The sequence below is a fragment of the Canis aureus genome, chromosome 2, assembly GCF_053574225.1.
Source record: "Canis aureus isolate CA01 chromosome 2, VMU_Caureus_v.1.0, whole genome shotgun sequence".
NCBI lineage: Eukaryota > Metazoa > Chordata > Mammalia > Carnivora > Canidae > Canis > Canis aureus.
In genome coordinates, this window is record NC_135612.1 from 14,292,847 (window position 1) to 14,316,595 (window position 23,749).

Sequence of the window (23,749 nt, forward strand, 5' to 3'; positions counted from 1 at the left end):
CCCCTTTTTTCTTAATAAAACAAGTACTAATTGCTCTGTGGGTAATGCTTTTATTTTACAGACACTCTGTGGCTCTGCAGTGACCGCCTGGCTGCATTTCCGACAGCAGCATCGCTGGTACAACTTGCAGGCCCCTCCGGGAGGCCAGTGTGGGGACGCTCCTCCTGGAGGCGACGGCAGATTCTCCTCTGGCCTCGAAGGTACACTTGCTTTAAACACGATTCCAAAGAAGTAAAAACAGACGGCAACACAGCACGTAACGAAAGCTCGACAAATTTAGCCAAACCACACGAGCTTATGCAGAGCACGACGGGAGCGTGAGACAGAGCCGCAAAAAGAAGTGGGTGCCTTCGAGTGTTCCTCCCAGGGTCCCCGAGTCTCCAGGCTGGGGGGCGGGGGGGGGCGAGGGAGAGGGAGAGGGAGAACGGGGAGAGTGTAGGACAGGGAGCGTGGCACGGGGCGGCCTGGGCTCCAGCGCCGGGCGCGGTGACCTGCAGGGACCCCGGCGGCCTCGTGCTGCGCGGGGGCCGCGTGGCGGCGCCAGAGGCCCCGGCGGAGGCCCGGGCGCGGCTAGAAGGCGCTGTCGCAGGAGCAGGAGCAGGAGCGGGGCAGCGGCCGCGGCGGCGGCGGCGGGGGGCGCGCGCAGCCCAGCTCGGGCGGCCCCCGCCTGGCGTGGTGGTAGTGGGGCCGCGGCCAGCGGTGGCGGTGCAGCGCCCGGTGCTCCCCGGCGCCCTCCGCCGCGCCCCGCGAGCCGCAGACGGCGCCCAGCCGCCCTCGCAGCAGCCGCCGCAGCCGCGGGCGCGCGTCCGCCTGGAAGAGGAGGTAGACGAAGGGGTCCAGGGCGCCCCGGGCCACCGCCACGAGCTGCAGCGCGGCCGCCGGGCCCTCGGCGTCCCGGGCCCCCGCCCGCCCGGCCGCCCACGCGGCCGCCAGCCCCGCGGCGCAGTGGGGCAGCTCGCAGCCCACGAACAGCAGCGCCAGCGCCAGGCTCATCTTGAGACTCTGCAGCTTCGCGCGGGGCAGCGCGGGGGGCGCGGGCGGCGCGGGCGGCGCGGGGGGCGCGGGGGCCCGGGGCAGGCGCCGCCGCCAGGCGCACAGCAGGCGGCCGCACGCCACGCCCAGCACGGCGGCCGGCGCCGCGAAGCCCGCCACCGCCTCGTAGAGCGCGTAGAGCCGCCGGGGCCAGCGCGGCGGGGGCGCCAGCAGGGCGGCGGGCAGCGCCAGCAGCAGCGCCAGCAGCCAGCCCAGGGCGGCGAGGGCGCGCGCGGGCAGCGGCCGGGCCTGCGGGCGGCGCACGGCGCGCTGGCGCTCCAGGGCCACGAGCACCACGAGGTGCGCCGAGGCGCCGCGGCCCGACGCCCGCAGCAGGCGCGCGAGGCGGCCCGACAGGTCCCCGGGCGGCCCGGCCCGCAGCTCCCGGACCAGCTGCGCCAGCGCGCCGCCCCCCGCCGCGAGCAGGTCGGCGGCCGCCAGGTGCGCCAGCAGGAGGTCCATCCGCGGGCGCTTGGGGCCCGCCCCGGGCCCGCCCCCGCCGCGCAGGCGGCACAGCACCGCGCCGTTGGCCGCCGCCGCCACCAGCACGACGGCCCCCAGCAGCGCCAGGCGGACGCGGCGGCCGGGCGCTCCGGGCGGCGGCGCCCCGTGTCCGGACGTGAGGTTGGCGCCCCAGCCCGGGGAGCCGGGTGCGGAGCCGTTGGGCGCCGGCGGGAGAGTGGAGGGGCCGAAGGGGTGCTCCATCCGCGGCCCGCGGCGGGGAAGGGGGTCCGGAGGCCGGTCCCGGCAGGGGCGCGGGAAGCCCGCGTGGGGGCGAGGTGAGTCGGAGGCGCGCCCACGACGGAGACGGATCCGGGGAGACTCGCGCTTAAGTTGTTCCTACGGGTCGTCCTCGTCATTTGTCACTCAAACGGGGGTTGCACCCTCGAGGAACACGCGGGACTCTGATTCCCCACCTTCTCCGCGGCTCTCCTCCCCGCCAGCCCCTGCCGCGGCTCCCGCCCGGCCCCCCCCTCCCCCGGGGCTGGGGGTGGGGGTGGGGGTGGGGGGTCTCCGGGGCGCACGCGGCCCGACCCAAGGTCGCTGGGCCCGGCCTTTGCAACAGCGCGCGCTAACCTGGGCGACCTCCCGGAGAGCAGGGTCCCCACCCACGGGCGCGGCGGTCTCAGGATTCCGGATGGCCAGTGGGGCGGGGGGAGGGCACACGACACAAACACTAGTTTTGATTAAAAAAAAAAAAAGAATTCGGAGATGTCATTGGATCTGCACGTACTAGCGTGGGAACAACAGGAACACAAGTCACCCGACAGCGTTTGGGGCAAAGAGGACGCCAATAGATGAATTTTTTTTTAAAGATTTTATTTATTTATCCATGAGAGACACTGAGAGAAGGAGAGGCAGAGACACAGGCAGCGGGAGAAGCAGGCCCCATGCAGGGAGCCCTACGCGGGACTCGATCCCGGTTCTCCAGGATCACGCCCGGGGCCGCAGGCGGCGCTAAACGCTGAGCCGCCCGGGCTGCCCTGGAGACGATCGGTATTTACTGTCAGAGAACGGAGATAACCGTACGGCTGGGCTCGGCTCGGCAATTAGGAGCAGTGATTTGCAGGCTTTTCAAATGCTCCTCGTTACCAGAGCAGTGGCTCCCAGCTGCTCTCTGCGAGGTAGAAACTCGCCGCGTTACTAGGTTGGGGAGGGCATCACTAGGTTTTATGCCGCTGGTAGTACATGTATTGATTTTCTCCTAATATTTTCATCCACTGACGGATGTGTCATCATGGCTCTTCATTCTCTTGATTCTGTTTTCCAAGCAGATGGAGGTTGCTGGGAGAGACGACGCCCCCAACAAGCCTAGAGAAAAAGGTGACTAAGAAAATGACAAGGCGGCCAATTTTTAAAAAAGAAATCCAAGTCACAGGAAATGGTTGAGATTAAATGCTGTCTCTTTTATTTTAGCGCCGTCTCCCCACAAACAAATTTTAGTTTTCCTGTTGGAAGCATCAGTCAGGTGTGTATTATGCACCCTCCACATTATCACCGTGCAAATAGATTTCCTGCGCTTCCCTGCGCTTCCCTGCGCTTCCCGGTCTGGGCATCTGCTGGGATTCACTTTCCCAGGCGGAGGATGCCTTTGGCACTTTAAGATGCTCTGGATAGGACGGTTTGGTGGATGCAGATGCCAGTCCTCTTGGTGGCCTTGAGGAATCCTAATTCTCAAACTGTCGTCCTTTGGCCAGAGAACTTTGTCATTTTTATTAGCCTCTCCCTAGTGCCTGGCACTGGGCCTGACACAGACTAGATATCAGTAAATATATTGTGAATTGCTGGACTAATGGGTATATGGTGCATTTCAGAAAACTTGGAGATGTTCCCACTTTGATGATAAATCCATCAACCTAAGGAAAAAAAAATGCCTTTCATACCTATGCCAGTATCATCCAGAGGAGCCCAAGGAAGCTCTGGGGAGATGAAGAAATAGCCATTCTTGGAGGAACACTTAAAAAAGAGGTAGACCGATAGCCTTGGGAAATCAAACTCCTGGTTTAATTTTCACATTCTCCCCTCAGAGGGTTTGTAACATACATCATCCCTGCTTATGATCTACTTCTTCCAGGGAGCTCTCTCTGAGCAATACCGGTAATTCAGTGATTCCTCTAGCCAATATCAGTTTAATATTTCTCAAGATAATTCTATAATTTGTCTCAAATTTGTTGAAATGCTGTCATATGACAAAACAAGACTCTACCTGTGAAATTACATTTCACAGAACTTCACTTTGCTAAGACCTGATAAATCATTGATTTAAAAAAAGTAATTCTCAAAATAACACATGCGCATAGTTTGGAAAGTCCAGTGGAACTAGAGGGTTGACAACAACGTTGTTTCCGGTCCACACCTCTTCACTCCTTCTTCCCTTCTTCTACAGGGAACCAATTTAGAAACTATTTACGGTTTCTTCTGGCATTTACTTAATTCCAGAATTCTAAGTAGCACATGTGTAATGCTACTTATTGATTTGGTGAATTTAGACACTACCTATTGGCTTCTCATTAGATAATTTCTCCTTTCCCATATTTAATACAGTAATATTATAATTTTGGGTTAGATTTATATTTAGTGTTTGCATTATTATGAAAGGAAAATATTCTCAGCCGAATGTCGTATATTATGAATATTTTCTTGAAGTTAATAATTGCCTTAATTTTTATTGTTACCTAGCTAATTCTTCCTATACCTCTAAATAGTCCCTCAGGGCAGTTTCCATAAGGTGGGTTTTGTAACATAAGGTAGCAGTTCCAGTTTATTTTTCTTGGAAACTTTTTTTTTAAGATTTTTTTTTTAATTTATTAATTCATGAGAGACACACAGAGAGAGAGAGAGAGAGTAAGGCAGAGACACAGGCAGAGGGAGAAGCAGGCTTCATGCAGGGAGCCTCATGTGGGACTCAATCCCGGGACTCCAGGATCATGCCCTGGGCCCAAGGCAGTTGCTAAACCGCTGAGCCACCCAGGAATCCCTCTTGGAAACTTTCTTACCAGAGACCTCCTTTTGCCTCCTATGTGGGTGGGCTGGTTTCTCTCTAGGCCTATACAACTGTTGTCATCACTGAAACGCTGCCTTTCTCTTGGGTCAAAATCCTTGTTTCTCGGATCCCTGCTCTTTTTATCTTGGTTTCTTTCTCTTCTGGTAAAACACTTCAACACGTCGTGAGGTTCAAAGTACTGTGCAGAGGCTGAGGCCATAGCTGTGGGAGTTTCGTTGTGCCTGCTACTTGAGTCACGTAGACTCAGCCACACTGCCTGCCAGGACAGCTGTTCGCCAGGTATCTCTCTTTACCGTTATCCTAGAGACTCCTTTCATTATCTCATGCTGGGTCTCCTGCTTTCTAATTCCATGCTTGTTTGTTTGTTTTCTTCTTGGTCTATTTTCCTGCTTGGGTAGAAAGCATCCTTCAGTGGCTTCCTGAGAAAGGATGAATTTTGGGGATCTTGCATGTCTGAAAATGTCTAGATTTTACCATCATGCTTAACTGATGACTTGGCTCGGGTTAAAATTCTACACTGGAAATGTTTTCCTTCTGACTTTTAATGGCATTGCTCCATTGCCTTCTGGCTTCTGAGTGTGTTGAGAAGCTTAAAACCATGCTGGTTCCTGATGCATGTAAATTTGATCATTGTTTTTTCCATTCTAGAAGTTTATTGCTTCTTCTCTTGTCCCTGACAAATTTCACTAAGATATGTTTATTTGGATCCACTGCATGGGTTGTATTTAATTGCATTCTTTCTCTAGTCTAGAACAGTTAATCTAGAACAGTTTCCCAAGTCTTTTTCTTTTTGACTCTGACAGGTCTGAAGGGTCTATGACACGTTTGATAGAAAATCTCTCAAGTTGTATTTGTTTCTACAACTGTTTGGATTAGAATTTGGATTAGATCCAATTGAATTTGGATTAGAGTTCTTGGGCTGAAATACTATACGGGTAACACTGTGTTCTTGGTATATCATTTCAGGGACATACAGTGCTGGTTTGTCTCAATACTGGTGATACGGGATCCCTGGGTGGCGCAGCGGTTTGGTGCCTGCCTTTGGCCCAGGGGGCGATCCTGGAGACCTGGGATCGAATCCCACGTCCAGCTCCCGGTGCATGGAGCCTGCTTCTCCCTCTGCCTGTGTCTCTGCCTCCCTCTCTCTCTCTCTCTCTGTGACTATCATAAATAAATAAAAATTAAAAAAAAACTACTGGTGATGCGAAGCCTGACCTATGTTTTTCAAACATAAGGTTTTGGGTTCTGTGCTTATCCTCCAGAGGTCACTCCCTGGTCCACTGTACACCTGGCCCATTGAAGGGGCTCCTAGATCTCTAGCCCTGCCCCCAGTCTTTCACTTGGGTGTTGGTTGAGGTCCATGAAAAAATTCATTAGTGGAGGTGGTTTCCTTTCTGTGTGGGGGCTCCCAGAGTTTCTGTTGTTACGTTCACACACATTGGACTTTTAAGGATTTGTCCCAGTAGCCTTCTTACCCATTCTTTTGGCTGCTAGTTCCTACCCCCCTTCAATGTTCTTCCAAAGGTGAACCAGTTTGAATGTCTCTCCCCTTCTTGGAGGAGCTTGCCACCCTTTTGAATTCAGTTTACCTGCTGCCTTGCTGCTGCAGGCACCTGATAGGCTCAAAAGAAAAAAAAAAAAAAAAAAAAAGCTTAGATTATCTAGCTTTTTTTTTTTCTTGATTTTTAAAAAAGATTCTATTTGTGAGACAGAGAGGCAGAGACACAGGCAGAGGGAGAAGCAGGCTCCCCGCAGGGAGCCTGATGTGGGACTTGATCCCAGGATCCCGGATCACGCTCTGAGTCCAAGACAGACACTCAACCACTGAGCCACCCAGGGGTCTCTTTTTTCTTGATTTTTGTTAACATGGGAGGAATATTCCCTTGGAACTTTCCCTATCCTATGTGAAAGCAGAACTCGCAAAACACTATTTAAGGAAACCAATCCTTTACTTTAAATATCACAAAATTTGATGCTTAATTTATTGTCTTAACTTCTTGAACTGTTTATTTTTATTTCATCTTAATAATAAAAAGTTTAAGGCTAAAAATACTCTGAGTATAGTTCTGGTTGTGTCATATGTTTTTAGTTTTTTCGTTTTCTTTATTTTAAAAATAGCATAGAACTGTAATTTTTTGACCCAAGAATTATTTAAGATTCTGCTTTATAACTTTAAATTGTGTTTTAAAAGGGCTAAAATCTTATCTGAGAGCTTAATATGCATAATTATAAACACAAACACATATCCATAATATATGAGCTGTGTACAAGGGAATGGTTCTAGCACGAGTCTGTATCTTGTCTGTGTTCCACACTGATTTTCTTCCACTTAGTTTGTGTTGAGATATATCTTTATTTCATGGCCTCTCAGTGCCAAGTTCTTAGTTTGATTCGGTGATTTCTAGTATGATTTAATAGCCAGTAAGAATAGTCTCACTTTAATATTCTTTTTCCATAGTTTTAATAGGTATTTTAGACTTTTTTCCCCATAAAAACTTTAAGATTTAGTTCGATTAAGAAAACAAACAAAACCCTATTCAGATTAAAACACGGATTGTGCAAAATCTATACAGTAATTATGAAGAAGTGACATTTTAATATAAGATCCTCCCATACAAGAACTTGCTGTCATTTCATATTCCTACCTTGTTTGCACACTTCATAGAGCTTTATAATTTTTTCATCTAGGTTTGAGCCTCTTGCTTAAATTTATTTTACTGACTGTCATAATGTGAGATATTTTTCCTAATTTCCATTTTTACCTAATCTTATAGATGTATATTTATTTTTGTATATGTAGCTATTTAACAAATTTAATCAGTTCTAGTAGTTTTTATTAGGATGCCCTAGGTTTAATGAGATGGAAAACATGAAGAGTAAAGGATAAATACATAATCCATCATTTTATTTTTTAACAGAGACAAATAAAAACATGTAAGGCTTCTAGTTGATTTGGATGCTTTTGGTTTAAAGACCATAGTTGGGATAACAAGTTTCCAGAACCTTGGTTTCCAGATGTTGCTGCACCTTACAATCATCTGGGAAGCTTTCAAAACTCTCAGTGCTTGGGGATAGGAGCCAGGCATTAATAGTTTTTAAACAGCCTGTGGTAATTCCAGTTTGCAGCAAAGTTGTGAACCATTGTTCTAGACTAGAGGTTAGCAAACTGTGGCCCACAGGTCAAATCCTGTTTTTGTAAACGAAGTTTCCCTGGAAAGTAGCCACGCTCATCTGTTTACATATTGTTGCTGTTTTCATGCTACTGGGGTAGTATTGAATAGTTGTGAAAAAGACCATCTGGTTCACAAAGCCTAAAATATTCGGTATCTGGCCTTTTTCACAGAAAAAGAAAAAGAACTCTCCCGTGCAGGCTTTTTGCTAGAATGTACTGGTTTTAGAAGGCTCTGCTTTATAGAGGTTACTCCCAGCAAATCAATTCAAGTATTTAGTAATCTTCTGCATGGCAGGCACTTGGGACAGTTTAGGAAACAAAAATGACAAAAAGCCATGCCTGTGCAGGGTGCTTTTATCCTGGTAGGGTAGGAGGGGTGGGGGGGGCAGTATAAACGAGTTAAGTATGTAAAATATACACTGAGTCAGATGGTTGTGATTACTATGGAGAAAAAATAAAGCAGGGAAGTCCTTGTGAGAAGGTAGCATTGTGGCAATAATTTGAAGGATGTAGCCAAGTGAGCAATGTAGAAATTTCAGGAACGAACAGTATTCCAAGCAGAAAGCACTGGCAGGCACAAAGGTCTTGAGGTGGTGCATGCCTGGTGTGCTAGAAGAAAAAAAACAAAACAAAACAGGGATGCCAGTGTGGCCGAAAGAATGAACAAAGTGGAATGCGGGGGGAGAGGTGGCCTGTGAGATAACATGCAACTAGATGGTTCAGAGTTCTGTAGGCCCTTGTCATGTTTCTGGCTTTTACAGAGTCAGATGGGAAACCAGTGGAAGGTTTTGAGTGCCCAGTGAAGTGATGTGATATATCTTAACAGAATCACATTGGCTGCTGTGTTGAGAATGGATTGAAGAAAGCCAAGGGCAGGCTCAAGGAAGCTGTTGCAAAATTCCAAACAGGAGATAATGGTAGACTGGAGCAGAGTGGAGCAGTGAAGGTAGTAAAAATGAATCCCAAAGACTGTCCTCAATTTAGTTTATAATTAGTGTCCGTTTCTCTCAGATTCTGGCATTAATTTGTCTTAGTTTTCCAACTTTTTCTCCATTTTCTGCTTTCATGGTTGTTACATACTAGTTTGAATTAGATTTTGTCCTAAAAACTCAGTTGTACCTAAGTATGGTCCCATTTCCAATATGCTTAAAACATTGTGGATGCTTGGTAAATTCTAACAATGAATGCATCTTGAAGGGCTTGGGTAGAACGAGATGGAGTATATTTATCTTCACATGCCGATGTTTCAGAACCACATTTCTATTATCATTGCTTTATTTTTCCCCTGTAGTTAGCATATATACCCACACATTAGCTATGTCATGTTCTTTAGGTTTAACTAGGAAATGGGAGGTAGATTTGTATATTTTCATTTTAATTGTAGTAGTCTAATATTGAGATCTTTTCCTTAAGGGTTTTACTTCAGAATGTATCTGAAGTGAAATTTATTTCTCCGAAACTCATATATAACTGCAGATAAGCTCAGACAAATTCACTGAAGAAGAGTAAACAAAGGAGATGAAGTGGCTCATCAAGAAAACTTCAAAGACAGTTTGAAGGGAAAGTTAGGTAAAATTATTATTTACAGACCAGCTTTTTACCTGAAAATAGAAGATACCAATTGAAAAACTATTGGTACCAAAAAATGTTATATTATTGGCACAAAATTATTATGTAGAAATAGAGTCTGCATATAAGAACAACCAGTTAGAACATATAATGGAAGAAAGATCCACTTAAAATAGCACGCCACCAACAAATAATAAAACAACTAGGAATAAACTCATCTCTGCCTACACTTCAAGATCATCAGCTAGGAGAGCTTATTGGAACAGTAAGAAAGAACAGTGCCAGGGATGTTCACAGAAAAAGACAAAGAAGAATAGTGTCCCCTCTCAACTCTCCTGTGCAGGCTTTTGCTAGAACGTACTGGGTTTAGAGTATATTTTCATTCTAGGTGCCATCCCTAGAATTCTAATCTCATTGGTGTGGGGTATGGGGCGTAGGCAGTATTTTTTTTTTTAAAGGTCCTTATTTTCCAGAAATCTCTGAAAAAAACGATCGATATGAAGAAAACTTGGAATACTGCTAAGACAGATCAAAGAAACCTTGAAGAAAGGGAAACATGTGCTATATTATGTTCTTTAGAATAACGGAAGATCATAAAGAGTTCAATTCTCCCTAAAATAGGCTATAAATTTAAGATGATTTCATTAAAAGACTAACAAGATTTTCCCTTTTTGAGCTAGACAGACTTAATCTGTGTGGAAAAACTAAGTTAGCAAGAGTAGCTTGGACAACTTTGAAAAAAGAAAGTGTTGGAAAGGACTAATCTGACCAGATATTGACCAGTGCATCAGTAAACAAAGTAGATTGGTCCACTTTATTTTCAGATAAAAAATGTTATGAAAAGATAGAAATGTAAATAAGACTTTGGTATATGATAAAACGACATTTCAAATTAGTAGAGAAAAATGATTTACTCAATAAAAGGTGTTAAATAATAAAGTGGCATTTTCTAACCAATGGACAAATGTTACTCAATAAAAGGTCATTTGGTTAGCCCTCTTAAAATAACAAACTAAAGTCAGATTTTTAATATGAGTATACATTCCAGATGGGGCAAAAAAGAAAACTGTAAAAGAAATTAAGTGGGAAATGCCATTCTGAAGATGTATGAAACAAAATCCCAATGCCATATAAGCAAAAATTCATAAATCTGATAGCATGAAAATACCAATTTGCACAGGTTAAAAACACCAGAACAACAACAACAAAAAATTAACAAAACAAAAAAAGAAGAAACCCCCACCAGAACAAAGTCAAAAGACAAATTCCAAGAAGGAAAAAAAAAGTGCAGCTTCTATTACAGAGAATATCCAAAAGCATGCCTGTAATTAAAAAAGACGAGCAACATAAAAATAGTCAAAAGAATAAAATAGGTAAGGTCATAGTGAAGGAAATTCAAATAGCCATTAAATATATGAAAATATGATCTATCAGGGCACCTGGGTAGCTCTAGCTCAGTGGATGAATGTTTGCCTTCTGCTTAGGTCGTGGTCCTGGGATTGAGTCTTGCATCGGGCTCCCTGCAGGGAGCTTGCTTCTCCCTCTGCCCCTCGGTGTCTTTCATGAATAAATAAATAAATAAAATCTTTAAAAAAAATAGGAAAACATGATCTTACTCATAATTTAAAAAATTAAAAATAATCTATTTTTTGTTTATTAGGTTGACAAAGGATGTGAAGAAGTGCATCACTGAGTGAGAATTTTAATTGGTATAACTTCTTTGGAGGTAATTTGGTGTAATTTTGCTAGACCCAGTCTTAATCCAGCAATTTCACTTCCAGGTCTTTATTTTAAGTGGGAGAAAAAAGGAGCAAGATGCAGAACATTTTGTATAGTAAGCTCTGTTCTGTGTGTGAGGAAACATACAAAGTTTGTTAGATATACAAGTGTGTCTCTAAAGGGATCCTTAGGAAGGTGGTTACAGTTGCCCCAGGAAGGGGAACTGGGAAAGTAGGGAGACTTCATGATCATTATTAACTCTTTTGTACCTTTTGAAACTTGTACCTTGTGCATATATTACCTATTTAAAAAAAACAGTAATAACGTCAGCCATATCCAGAATCTGTGTCCCATCAAATACTCTAAATACTCCCATCAAATACATCCAGATGATTTATGTCCCATCAGATGCAAATAACTCATCACACCATCAAATACAAGTAACTATTTTATGGTTCATAAATCATATGATAATTGTTAAAATTGTCTATATTCCATATTATTCAGAGGAACATAACTTTATACTATTTGCTTCCATCCTTTTATTACTTCCATTAAGTTGTTAAAAGTTAGCAAGAATGAGTTCTTTTTGAAAATATGTAATTTTGTAATGATTACTTAATTTTGAAATAGAATACATTCTTTAAAAATAAGTAAAAATCAGTAATTATTAAAACACATATAAAAGCTAATCATGATCTCTTAGCATATATCTCTATATGTTGCTCTAGGACATTATTTTCTAACCTCTGTTCAGATTTTTTTAGGATTAGTGAGGGGTTTTAAGCCACTGATTAATTGCACTTTCATACTTCCTTGGTTCTTTCAACCAGTCCTGATGCCACCTGAGGTTTGCTATAACATTTGAGTAGTTTTGCCCTACGCTTTGTTTCCACTTGATAAACTGCTCTTTATTGTATTGGTGGACAGAAGCAGAAACCTTAGGGTAGTTTATAATGGAACGAAGCTTCTGATCTAAAGAATATGTGACTTCTGGAAACTTTGTAGCAATGTTTGTTAGTTCATCTGGATCTGAGAAAAGATCTGCAAGAAAAAAATTAAATAGCTGTCAAAATATTTATGATACAGAAACATTTTTTAGAATGTCATTACTCTGTGACTTAATATATTTGAGCTTATTTTCATTTTCAGTTCCTCTTAGCATAATAAGATGAAGGACAGTATAAATGGTAAAATATTATACCAAAGGTTAAACACTCCTCTAGGGCAGCCCGGGTGGCTCAGTCGTTTCAGTCCAGGGTGATCCTGGAGACCCAGGATCAAGTCCCACGTCGGGCTCCCTGCATGGAGCCTGCCTCTCCCTCTCCCTGTGTCTCTGCCTCTCTCTCTCTCTCTCTCTCTCTCTCTGTGTCTCTCATGAATAAATATATTTTAAAAAATAAAAAAATAAACATTCTACATGTATGTCCAAATTACCTTCCTACCATCATCCTGCTATCTCATTTTTTTTTTTTCTTATCCATTTCTAGACGACAGAAATACATGGATTCTTATCACTAGTGAGCTGGCTTAGTCCTAATCCTTCCTGGCTTTGATGCTCTGCTTACTTTGACATACAGAGAAAAAAATAGTAATGCTCATATTGTCCCATTTCAATAGCCCCAAACTTTTCCAGTTGCAATAATTCTTTACATAGTCAAGTCATATTCTTGCAACTTTACCTACTCATAGTTTTCTATATATTTTAGTATCTTGTCTTGGATTTTTGAAAGTTCAATTCATCGACACTGTCCATTTGAACAAACAGCCATGGAAATAAGAATGTATCTCAATTGCTACCACCAAGAAAATAATGACAAATCAAAATATAAACACCCTTTTTACCTAGGTAAAAGGAAGACAAAATATAATTGCATGTCAATCTAATTGGAAAAATAGCAAATCAAAGACCTATGACAATTCACTTAAGATAATAAATTCATATTACATGTTGAGGGAAAAACCTCTGTGGGCCTATGTGGTGCATTTGCCAGAAGAGCCCTGAAGACATTTATGACTTTGTTAGAGGACTTCACATGGCACCTCTTGGGGGAAAGGGCAGTCCGTGGATAAACCCCAGAGAATACAGGAAAGACAGGCTCATCCACTGATCCTTTGACAGTCACATCTGTTTTGTAGAACATGTGCAGTGAATGACCAAGAGATGCCTGTTACACATCAGGATGAAAATTTAAGGACTTCCTTTTGAAGCCAAGAATTTCCTGCTCTTAGAATTAAGGGGGGAGGGGGGTGTCAAGGTCAATCAGCTTAGTCCCTAAAGAATTATTTAGAGTTAATAATTTTGACATTTCTAACTAGAGAGGAAACCTAGGGAGAAATCAATACTAACAAGGGCATATATTATGTGGAGATGGGAGCAAAGGATAAGTAAAACCTGAATTTAATAATGTTGCTTTAAAATTAACTCATAAGGGTGCCTGGGTGGCTCAGTCTCTTAAGCATCCGCCTCTGGCTCAGGTCATGATTCTGGAGTCTTGGGATCAAGCCCCACATTGGGCTCCCTGCTTGGTGGGGAGCCTGCTACTCCCTCTCTTTCTGCTGCCTCCTCCCCGCTCATGCTCTGTCTTTCACCCACTCTATCTCAAATAAATAAATAAATAAAATCTTTAAAAAAATAAATAAAATTAACTCATAGAGAGGTGCCTGAGTGGCTTAGTTGGTTAAGCATCTGACTCTTGATTTTGTCTCAGGTTATCTTAAGGTCCTGCGATCCAGCCCCGGGTTGGGCTTTGCACTCAGTGGGGAGTCTGCTTGAGATTCTCTCTCTCCCACTGCCCCTCCCCACTGTGCATGCATACTCTCTCTCTCCAAAATAAATAAATAAATCTTTAAAAATTAAAAAAAAATTAATTGAAAGAGAAGTTTAGCTAGTGGGCATCTTTGTGGAGTGGAAGGAACATGGATTTTGAAGTTAGACCTGAAGTTGGACCGGTTCTGCCACTTAACTGTGAGATCTTGCACAGGTATTTGAATCCCTTTGACCCCTAATCTTCTCTATAAAATGAGAATAATGGTGTTCTCTTAAATAATATATGTCGAATGTCAGGCTTTACAAGATAAAGAGATTAATCTCCAGAACAGCTGAAACCAAGGTATAATGAGAGGGTGTTGACTACTGTTTGGGAAAGATAACCATGAATATTAGAGGACACCTTGGATCAAAGAAAACCATGGTTTCAGTCTTGAGACCCTGATCAAAAGCCTTAGGACACTTGCTCTGGAATTCAGATGATTTGCAAAGAAGCTGCACCTCATGTGGAAAACCTTTTGTAGATGTCCTGGCAGGAGAAGCAGCAGGTATTTATTTATTTAACCAATGATGACTGGATCTCTTGAGCAACACTATGGAGGTTAGCTCATTACATATAATACTGCACTTAAAAAATAGGTCAACAGATTTACCAAAGAGTTGAGGCAACACTGAAGTACCATCAGAGTAGGCTATATATTTCCATTGGTTAGTCCGAAGCATGTAGGTAGAAGCATTCACGTTGCATCCATGGAATTCACTCAGAATCCAGGGTGGATGTAGGTTTTTTAATTTATGTTCGTTCCAAAACATTTCTGATGATAATGGCAACAAAGAGTATCCACTCAGGTTCTGAGGCAGAGGAGCTCCAGCAATATCTATGTGACAAAGTAACACAATATTTTTAAATAACTTACTCTTTTCATTAATTGAAACACTCATAAATGACATCCTTAGAGGTTGTGGAGACCAAAGACCACATATAGATTTTGTAAGTAGACCTGCCTACATCCAGATGCTTACCACACCATGGGATGCCTGGGTGGCTCAGCAGTTAAGCATCTGTGTTCAGTTTAGGTCATATCCTGGAGTTCTGGGATTGAGTCCCACATAGGGCTCCCTCCATGGAGCCTGCTTCTCCCTCTGCCTATGTCTCTCATGAATAAATAAATAATATCTTTTAAAAAACAAACAAAAAACCAAATGCTTACTGCACCAGCCTTGTGACCTTGGGTGTGATATTAACCTCTCTGAACCTCAGGCTCCTCATCTACAAAGGGTGAATAATAATCATACCTGTACTTCATAGGCTTATTTAAGGTTTAAATATAATTTATGCAAAATTCTGAGACCAGTGCCTGACAGGAAATCCTCAACAGATATTGATCAGTCTTTTATTTCTGAATGATAAATAATTACCGTTGGTTCTCACATCAGTTCTGCCAGATAAGGGTTTAGGGCAGCCCCAGTGGCCCAGCGGTTTAGCGCCGCCTTCAGCCTGGGGCCTGATCCTGGAGACCAAGGATGGAGTCCCCCATCAGGCTCCCTGCATGGAGCCTGCTTCTCCCTCTGCCTGTGTTTCTACCTCTCTCTGTCTCTGTGTCTCTCATGAATAAATAAATAAAATCTTAAAAAAAATAAAGGGTTTAATAGTCCTCTCTGTTTGCAAACAATGATTAAAATTAAGTAGGTAAATTTATTGTAGACGTAAATTTATTGCTGATGTATACTATAAACCTTTAAGTGTGGTATGCTATGTGTTCCAAAGTTATTTGATGACATAACATTTTTACCCTCAAGTAGCATCTTGAGGGGCTAGTATTTTGCAGAACATATGTTGGAAATCTTGGCTTATACCAATTTAGGGAAAAATAATTTTATTTTCCCCTTATCAAATATAAACTTATAAAACAATAGCATGAGGAATGTCTAACTTAAAAAGAGGTATTTTTTAAAAATTGCTTTTAAGGTATTTGGAACTCAAACAATCTTCTTCCTATAGATAGGAATATCTGTATCCTTCCTATATTGTACTTGGGCTAGTTCCAAAATGAGCCGGCAGTTGCCTTTCCACCTCTTTTCTGGTTTCCGTGTTCCATGTTTTATAGGTACAACTAAGTATTTCCAGTAAAAAATAGGAAGTAATATATCAGCAATGTTAGGAGTTAAACAAAATTGAACAGGAAAATTAACTTGGCTGTAAGTATCTGAAGAAAAATAGGTTAATTAAAGGAGAATAAAAAGTAGACAAAGACCTCTATAAATCTTCTTAAGGTACATGTTTGACATGTAATTTAAAAATCTATCCTCCTGTTTCCTCAGAAGGGGGCATATTATAATGCTAATCTTTTGCTAACCAATCATAACCACAGACCTTTTTTGGAGAAAGAAGAAAAGAAAACAAGTGAGCAAGCAAACTGGTTAAAAACAAAAAGTAGCAAAGACATTAAAAAGGAGGAGCCTGAGAGAAAGGGACTGCTCGAGAGAAAGGGACTGCTGAGATAAAGCTCACGTGAGCCAAAGACCTTAGGCTACTAGTGAAGTCTGCCCTAAGGAATGCAGGTAGCAGGGGAACAGGCTGGGTCAGGCCGGGCTGCCTGGCAGCCGTCAGGTGGCACCACTAGCTAGGCTCAGGAAGGGAGAGAGGAGGCCTTCAACGATGACTGGAAAATCAGGGACCAACTGGCATATACCCAGGATTGGGAAGTTCCTGTCTGTTGTCAGCATTTTAATAACTTTTGATATTTAGAAATACCTTATTTCAGATCTATTCTTAGCCTAATTTTCCTAAAGAAGTTTGGAACGCTAAGAAAATTTACATGGTTCTTCTGTGTTTATATGGGAAGTCAGCAATAAACTGGGCTAAGAGTACATTTAAGTATTTTTAAATTTTAATTCAACAACCTAGGTGCTGTTCCAGGTGTGAGGAAACAACGTGGACAAGGCAGATAAGCTCCCCTAGAGCTTACATTCTAATGTGGGGAGACAGACAGACAGACATGTCAGATGGTGCTAAGTGCAGTGAAGAAAAATAAAGCAGGGTAAGGGGGACAGAATGATGGCGAGTATGTGTCCAGGTGCTGCTGTTTTATATACTGTATTCAGGGAGGGCCTCTCTGAGGAGATGACATTTAAACCCCCGAGGAGGGGATCCCTGGGTGGCCCAGCAGTTTAGTGCCTGCCTTTGGCCCTGGGCGTGATCCTGGAGTCATGGGATTGAGTCCCACATTGGGCTCCCTGCATGGAGCCTGGTTCTCTCTCTGCCTGTGTCTCTGCCTCTCTTTCTTTCTCTGTGTCTCTCATGAATAAATAAATAAAATCCTAAAAAAAAAACCCAAAAACGAAGGGCTAGGGTGAATCCTGTAGGTATCTGGGGGAGGGGCATCCCCCCTCCCAGGGAATAGCAAGCATGCAGACCCTGAGGCAGGAACCTGCTTAGTATGTTCCCCGGCCACCAAGGATCCCTGATTGGCTGGAGCGGGGTAGGTGAGGGGGGAAACTGTTAAAGAGGACTTAGAGATCATGCTGGAACCCCAGATCCAAAGAGAGATTTTGAATTTTACTCTTTGTGAGAGGGAAACCAGTAGAGGACTGTGAGTTGAAGCATGACGTGCTAACTACCACAGAATGAACTGACTCAATGGTGTGAGCAGCAGCTAGGGGCCAGGAAGGTGCTGCACCAGAGCCAGGCAGGAGAGAACTGGGGCCTCGTAGTAGCTGTATAATATACCTTTGTAAACTGATGAAGAATAAAACCCATGTCAAATATCCACAGTATTTAGTAAATACATATTAATTAACTTTCTGTGCCTCAGGAAACTGGGTATTCACTTCTCATATGTTTATCAGTGATTTCCTAAAAAGCCCTTTAGCTTAAACTGCATTTCAAAAAGCTCTTTGATCTTTGTTTAAAACCATTTTTCATATGTTTTTTCTTCTGGCACATCTGTCATTATAAATTCTGTTTTAAGTAAGTTTCATCTTTCTCGGTAGTAGAGGCAAAGATTAAAAGTAACTGCAGTATTCTTAATAAAAGTGTCTTGAATTTAAAACAAATGAGGAAAAAGGCAGACCTGGATATATATGATGGTTTCCTGAAGAGAGATAAGATTATATTTCTTCCTGACCATACAAATGGATAAAAGATTACACTGGTATGGCAGTGATGCAAACTATGTAGATGTTTTAGGGCATTCCAAAGAATAAAAATGATGATGATAATGCCTAACATTTAATTGTTTGCCATGTCCCAGTTTTTGTTCTAAGCTTTGCAATAGCCACTATTATTTACATGTTATTGATTAAAAAAAAAAAAAAAAAAAAATGAAGGCCAGAGTTGTTAAGTAACTCGCCCGAGGCCAAAACTGAAGGAGGGATTTTAATTTAGGCAGTCTGGCTCCAAGATCTCTGGATTCTTCAGTATTCCCAACACAAGTCTTGCTTTACTATCGTTACTCAAATTCGCAGTATTTTTTAAATAATAAAAACAAAATCGTCTGTGTAGAATGCTTCTCCCAACCCTCCACTAAGATCTTGTGACAGGAAGGGTTTTGCAACGTGAATCCTTCACAATTAAGTGTTCTTTTAAACACAACTGCATTTTTATATAATTACATTTTCACAATGCAAAAAATATGGATTTATTTTTTATGTTAGAGGAAGGCGGTGTCTTACAAAAAAGATCAACTATTAAAAGAAAAAATTCACATGAAAATAAGTTTAAATGAGAAAATCAAAACAATTTTAAAGCGAGACTACCTTTATTTCTACCTGAGCCAAAAGATGCTAATAATAGGTTATTAGAAAAGAAAATATATGGGGGAGTAATTTTTAAAGAATAATCTCTAAAATGATATCAACTTTAATGGTAAAGAATTCCAGTTCACAAAAATGGTACTTTTCTGCATTAGAAAATGGTAATGTAAAAAAAAAAAAAAAGAAAAAAGAAAATGGTAATGTGATAGTATACCATAAAGTACCTGCTAAGATAAACAGACCAAGAATAACCCTTTCTACTTTATCATAAAATATCATTTTATAGGAAGGGAAAAACTCTTAAAATACCTTTTACATTTTTTCCCCAAGTTTTTATTTTAATTCCAGCTAGTTAACATACTATGCAATATGTTTTAGGTATAGTTAAAATACCTTTTAAAAACTATTTGTAAATTCAGACTTTTTATTAAAAGCATTGTAGTCTCTTAAATTTGAACGGGCGCTTCATAGTAAGGTAGATTTATTAAAGCAGGAATCCCAATTGGTTTTTCCTATTTAATGTCCTTTTATTTGAGGTGTTTTCAATCACCATCTTTTATATATTTATGAGATCCATAGGACTTAAGAGAAGAGGAGGTCTGACTTGAGGCTTTGATCTAAGACATTTAATCCCATACTCGGTGTGTAATTTAGATTCATACAAAATAATACAGCAATGGCTAAGCTAATAAAGAAAAGGCCTTTAGAATCTAAGAATAGATTATGTTTTATATCTGTTATAAACTCCTAATTGGTTAGAAGAATCACAAAATAAAAAGTCCGTTGTAGATATGTTATAATCTGTATATGTTATTTATTAAGCAGAGGTGAAACAGAATGTACTGTCCTACAGGTCTAATTTTTGAGTTAATCTTCACTGAAGTAGCTTTAAACTCTTCCAGTACTAAACAATTTCATTTTAAAAGGTTGAATGAAACATCAGATAACACATAGACTATGAGAACAATGTTGCCTTGTTGGCTGATGAGAGTGTTCAACGAGGCAGTAGACTGTTTATGCCTTTAATCCTGGTATAATTGTTAACAGTCTAAAAAATGTGCTGATTTGGACAATAAATTCCATACACCCTATCTCAGTAAATAACCCCCCCCCCCATTTATACAGTTTAAAACCTACATTTTCTTTTCAATAATTTAGGGGGGCCATTTTCACAGATCATTTCATCGTTCAAAATTGAGTATTTTTTATCCATTCTGTTACTACTTAGCATTCGTACTGTTTCTAATTCTTTTTTAAAAAAAATTTTTAATTCTTTAACTTAATATAATACTATAATAAATATCCATGGAGATTAATCTTTATATATATCTATAGGTTATTTTCTAAAGTTAGAATTTCTAGTTCAAAAAGTGTACATATTTCTGAGTGATTTGGAACATTATGTTACATTGCATCCCGAAAATCTGTGCCAGTTTATACTCGAAGCAGAATAAGAAAAGGCCTATTTCCAATATAAGCTTTTCTAATTCTTTTTAATCTTTGCAAACTCCATATGTGAAAGAAAATTAGTATCTTTTGTTGAATATTTTTCTGACTACTGAGTTTGAATCTTTAAAATATCTTGGCCATTTGTGTATCTTCTCTTGTGAATTATTTGTTTATATCTTTCAGTCATTTTTTTAGGGTATTTCTCTTTTTTCTATGGATTTGTAAGAGCTCTATTAACAGTAAGCCTTTATTATTTGCAAAAAGATTAATTTTAGATAAATGATAATGTTGCTGTGTTGTTTCCTGGCTCCAACATAAGATTCTTGCTGCACCCCTCCATCATTCTCTTTCTATCCTATCTCTGGTTAACATCTGGTCAGTAGAATGTTTCAGTGTTTTATATAAAAGGACCCATGCACAGATATTCTCTTTTCTGCCCCAACCCCATAAATGTAACTCTTCCCTTTTGGTGATAAAAATATTTCCAATCAAACATACTACAAACTGTGCAAAGCCTGAAGATGCTAATTTCCAGTTCAGAATTAGAGAGACACTGAATTTTGGCTTAATTTCCTTTACTGTAGTTAGGCAGGTCTAATCAACACATGACCTAAATGTTGTTAATGTATCCTGTAGGGAAATATGACTCAGAAGGAATCTATTATGAAGAATCAGTGAAAGATAAAGAAATGCAAAAATCTACATAGAACTGTGAGTTTTAGGAAATTGTAATAATTAACAAATTGCAGAGAAAAGAATTTGGAGAGAAGCTACATAATTTCCAGAAGAGTAGGGAAAGAATGGGAGGAGTTTCTGGGAATGTTTAATTTTGGCAAATGAAATGCTTAATTGTCATATAACAAAGTAGGCATAGGATAGGTAGGTGTTCCCCTAGATGGGTAATAAATTCCCTCATTCTAACCAACTTTAGTGTTTTCTTATATAATTTATTAGCTAAATACATTGTGAAACTTTTCATTGTAAAGTCTTGCAGATGCCTTTTAGCTTTTATGATGTATAAAATGGCAAGTAGTGTTAATGGTGAATCAAAATTATAGAGTAGAAAATCTGCATTGTTGGCAAATATAAAACAGTGTTTAAAAAAAATGACTTGGGACACCTGGGCGGCTCAATGGTTGAGCGTCTGCCTTTGGCTCAGTGTGATCCCGGGATCTGGGATTGAGTCCCACATCGGGCTCCTTGTGCTTCTCTCTCTGCCTGTGTCTCTGCCTCTCTCTCTGTGTCTCTCATAAATAAATAAAATCCTTTAAAAAAATGACTCAAACAGTACATGTTAATCATATTAGGTGATAGGCCAACTAAGCATAGATAGAGTAAGACTCCTCTATCATTGTACATAATGGTCAATTGAGCTGCTATAGTCAGAAAGACAAAATGGCAAATATCACTATGAAATATATTGAGGGAATACTGAAAAAGAATCATCCCAACCTTTGATGATCGTTTGCAGTTTTGGTCACTGTCCTTCAAGAAAACAGAACAGGGCTAAAAAAAAAAAAAAGTTCAGCAAACTTGGCAATGGAGTGGGAAGACTTCTACAGGAGGAAAAACTTGGAGAGGAAACTGTAAAGAGATGCCATTGTCCGGAAGCACCTGTTCTAAGATTATAAAGGTGATAATAAGAGAGACACAAACCCACATAATCATGCATACCCTTCTTATCAACACAGAAATGAGGAAGTAATAGGGATTGCCTGAAAATTGATGGAGCCTGAAAGTGTCAGAGATACAGCTAAGTGTGATAATTGCTTTGGGATATAGGGGAACCAGCAAATGACAATGAGGAAACTGAAGAGGTTAAAAATATCATCAGGCAAAAGAATGACAAAGAAGTGTGATCAAATATACAAGAGGTGATGTAAAATAAAAGAGAAAGGGAAAAGGCACTGAAAAAAATTAACCATAAAGAATTTTAAGACCCTGGAATAGTCTTTAGTTAAATGAAGGAAAGTCCTTGTAGCAGAAGAAAGGAGATAAAAAGGAACTTTCTTACTTCTTTGGTTTTCAAATACATGTTTCTTTCACTCTTTGGTATACATATATTAAATATCCATATCTTATGTTGTACTATCTTTTTCTTTCAGCAAAATCTATTTATAAATAGGTGGTACTTTTTGCAACTGAGGGTGCCTTAGAAGAATTTCAGTAGTTAAATGTTATTGAATTTATAGTAGTCTGCTAAATTAGAGACTAATATGTCTATGTAATTTCATCTGAATTTGCTGATGGTGTGATTCTATTACCTGCAACAAAAACTGTTAACTACCCCTACCCAAATATTGCCGTCCTAGACCTATGGTTATGCATATAGACATTAAGAAGCTAGTAAAGTACTTAGCACAGAACAATCTAAAGATTCTGAGGAGAAACACGTTCATACTTTTCTAAAACTGTACAAATGATTAGTTTCAAAATGGATGGAATAATCCAAAAGGAAATTATACTTTTGAGAGATGGTAGTAGAGAATCACGTGATACACAAATCAAATCTATGAAGTTATGAACCTGAGTATTTTCAGTGGCTTACTGTATACAGTCATGTCCTTAGTTATGAATCTTTTGAAGGGAAAAATGACTGTAGTATATGAAGGCTACAGAACTTGAGGAGTATTAGCCTCATTTTTCAGATGTAGATTTGACTCATAGTTAAAAGAATTGTTCAAGGTTATGAACAAGTTGGCAAACCTCTGACTACTTTGCTTATTCATTTTCCAACATTATTACAAATAAGTATTTACCGAATGTGTTACTTACCAAGCATGGTAGGGTAAATATCCACAAGAGAAACCACATTTGATACTTGTTGGTTGGCCTTAATTCCTGGTCCCATCATCAGGAGTGGAATGTGGGCGCTAGCTTCATACATACTCATTTTATAAAACTGACGATGTTCCATGGCTAGCTCTCCATGGTCTGAGGTGTATATGACAATAGTATTCTGAAGCAGATCTAACTGGCGAAGAGCTAAAATAATTTCTCCTAAGATACAAGACAAATCTTAATTAGCTTTTAGTTTGTGTTCTATCACAGTAAGCTTGTAACAACCCTACTTTCCAAGAGGATGCTTCTTAACATCTGAATGTTATCTAGTGTTCTCAAGTACATTAGGCCAAGTTTCATGTGTCTGTTCCTCACCTGACAGGAGAGGAAGAAGAAAATACAGTACTGAGAGGATAAGTTTCTTTATTTGGAGATCATGCTGGCTTGGTTTCTGTGTTCCTCTCAGAGCTTGGGGGAAAACTTTTTCCCCCCTGGTGATTTAAATGAAAAAAAGAAAGACAACTCTAGATGTCAGCACTGCACTATGTCTCAGACAAAGAAGGGACTGATATTGCCACCAACCCACAGTTTCTGCTCCATGGGGGTCAGAAGTCTTCCTCCCTGCTCCTCTTTCTTCCAAAACCCCAACTAACAGATTTAGATATACCATATTCTTGGATAGGACATACCTGGACAGTAATATTTCTCTGACTAATTCCTGTCTCTTAGTATCCTCTTCATTGAATCAGTAAGGCACAGTCTACAGAGAAGAGTCATCCCTTTTGGCAGTTCCTGAATCTGGCCTACAGGGGACTATATTATTAAAAACAAAACCCACAGCTGATTCTGAGGTCCAGTCGCTGAGACCCATGGTTCTACAGAGTTATTTACAGAGTATAGACCATCAGGATCTTTCAACTGGGCAACTATAACAGCTTCCTAATTGGTCTTCTTGCCCCCGTCCATACTGCTTCCCTAGCTCTGATACCACTTGGGG

General features: G+C 41.1%; 2 protein-coding genes across 2 annotated transcripts in view; both read right to left on the minus strand.

Moving 5' to 3' along the window:
* Nucleotides 1-570: 570 nt before the first annotated feature.
* On the minus strand, nt 571-2,072 carry GPR150 (G protein-coupled receptor 150). The gene has a single exon (XM_077864263.1). It carries the CDS (start codon nt 1,735-1,737, stop codon nt 571-573), a length of 1,167 nt encoding a protein of 388 aa, XP_077720389.1. The 5' UTR covers nt 1,738-2,072.
* Nucleotides 2,073-11,432: 9,360 nt separating this feature from the next.
* The window catches only part of ARSK (arylsulfatase family member K), a 34,911-nt gene continuing 22,594 nt past the window's right edge, over nt 11,433-23,749 (minus strand). The window contains exons 6-8 of the mRNA XM_077864261.1: nt 22,747-22,971; nt 14,421-14,645; nt 11,433-12,041 (exon numbers count right to left, since the gene is read on the minus strand). Coding sequence (XP_077720387.1) covers nt 11,767-12,041; nt 14,421-14,645; nt 22,747-22,971 — 725 coding nt within the window. The 3' untranslated portion in view covers nt 11,433-11,766. The remainder of the gene's footprint in view (nt 12,042-14,420; nt 14,646-22,746; nt 22,972-23,749) is intronic.

Bases quoted from the DNA above. Each gene is read 5' to 3' on its own strand.
- GPR150 (XM_077864263.1), bottom strand. From the start codon at position 1,737: ATGGAGCACCCCTTCGGCCCCTCCACTCTCCCGCCGGCGCCCAACGGC.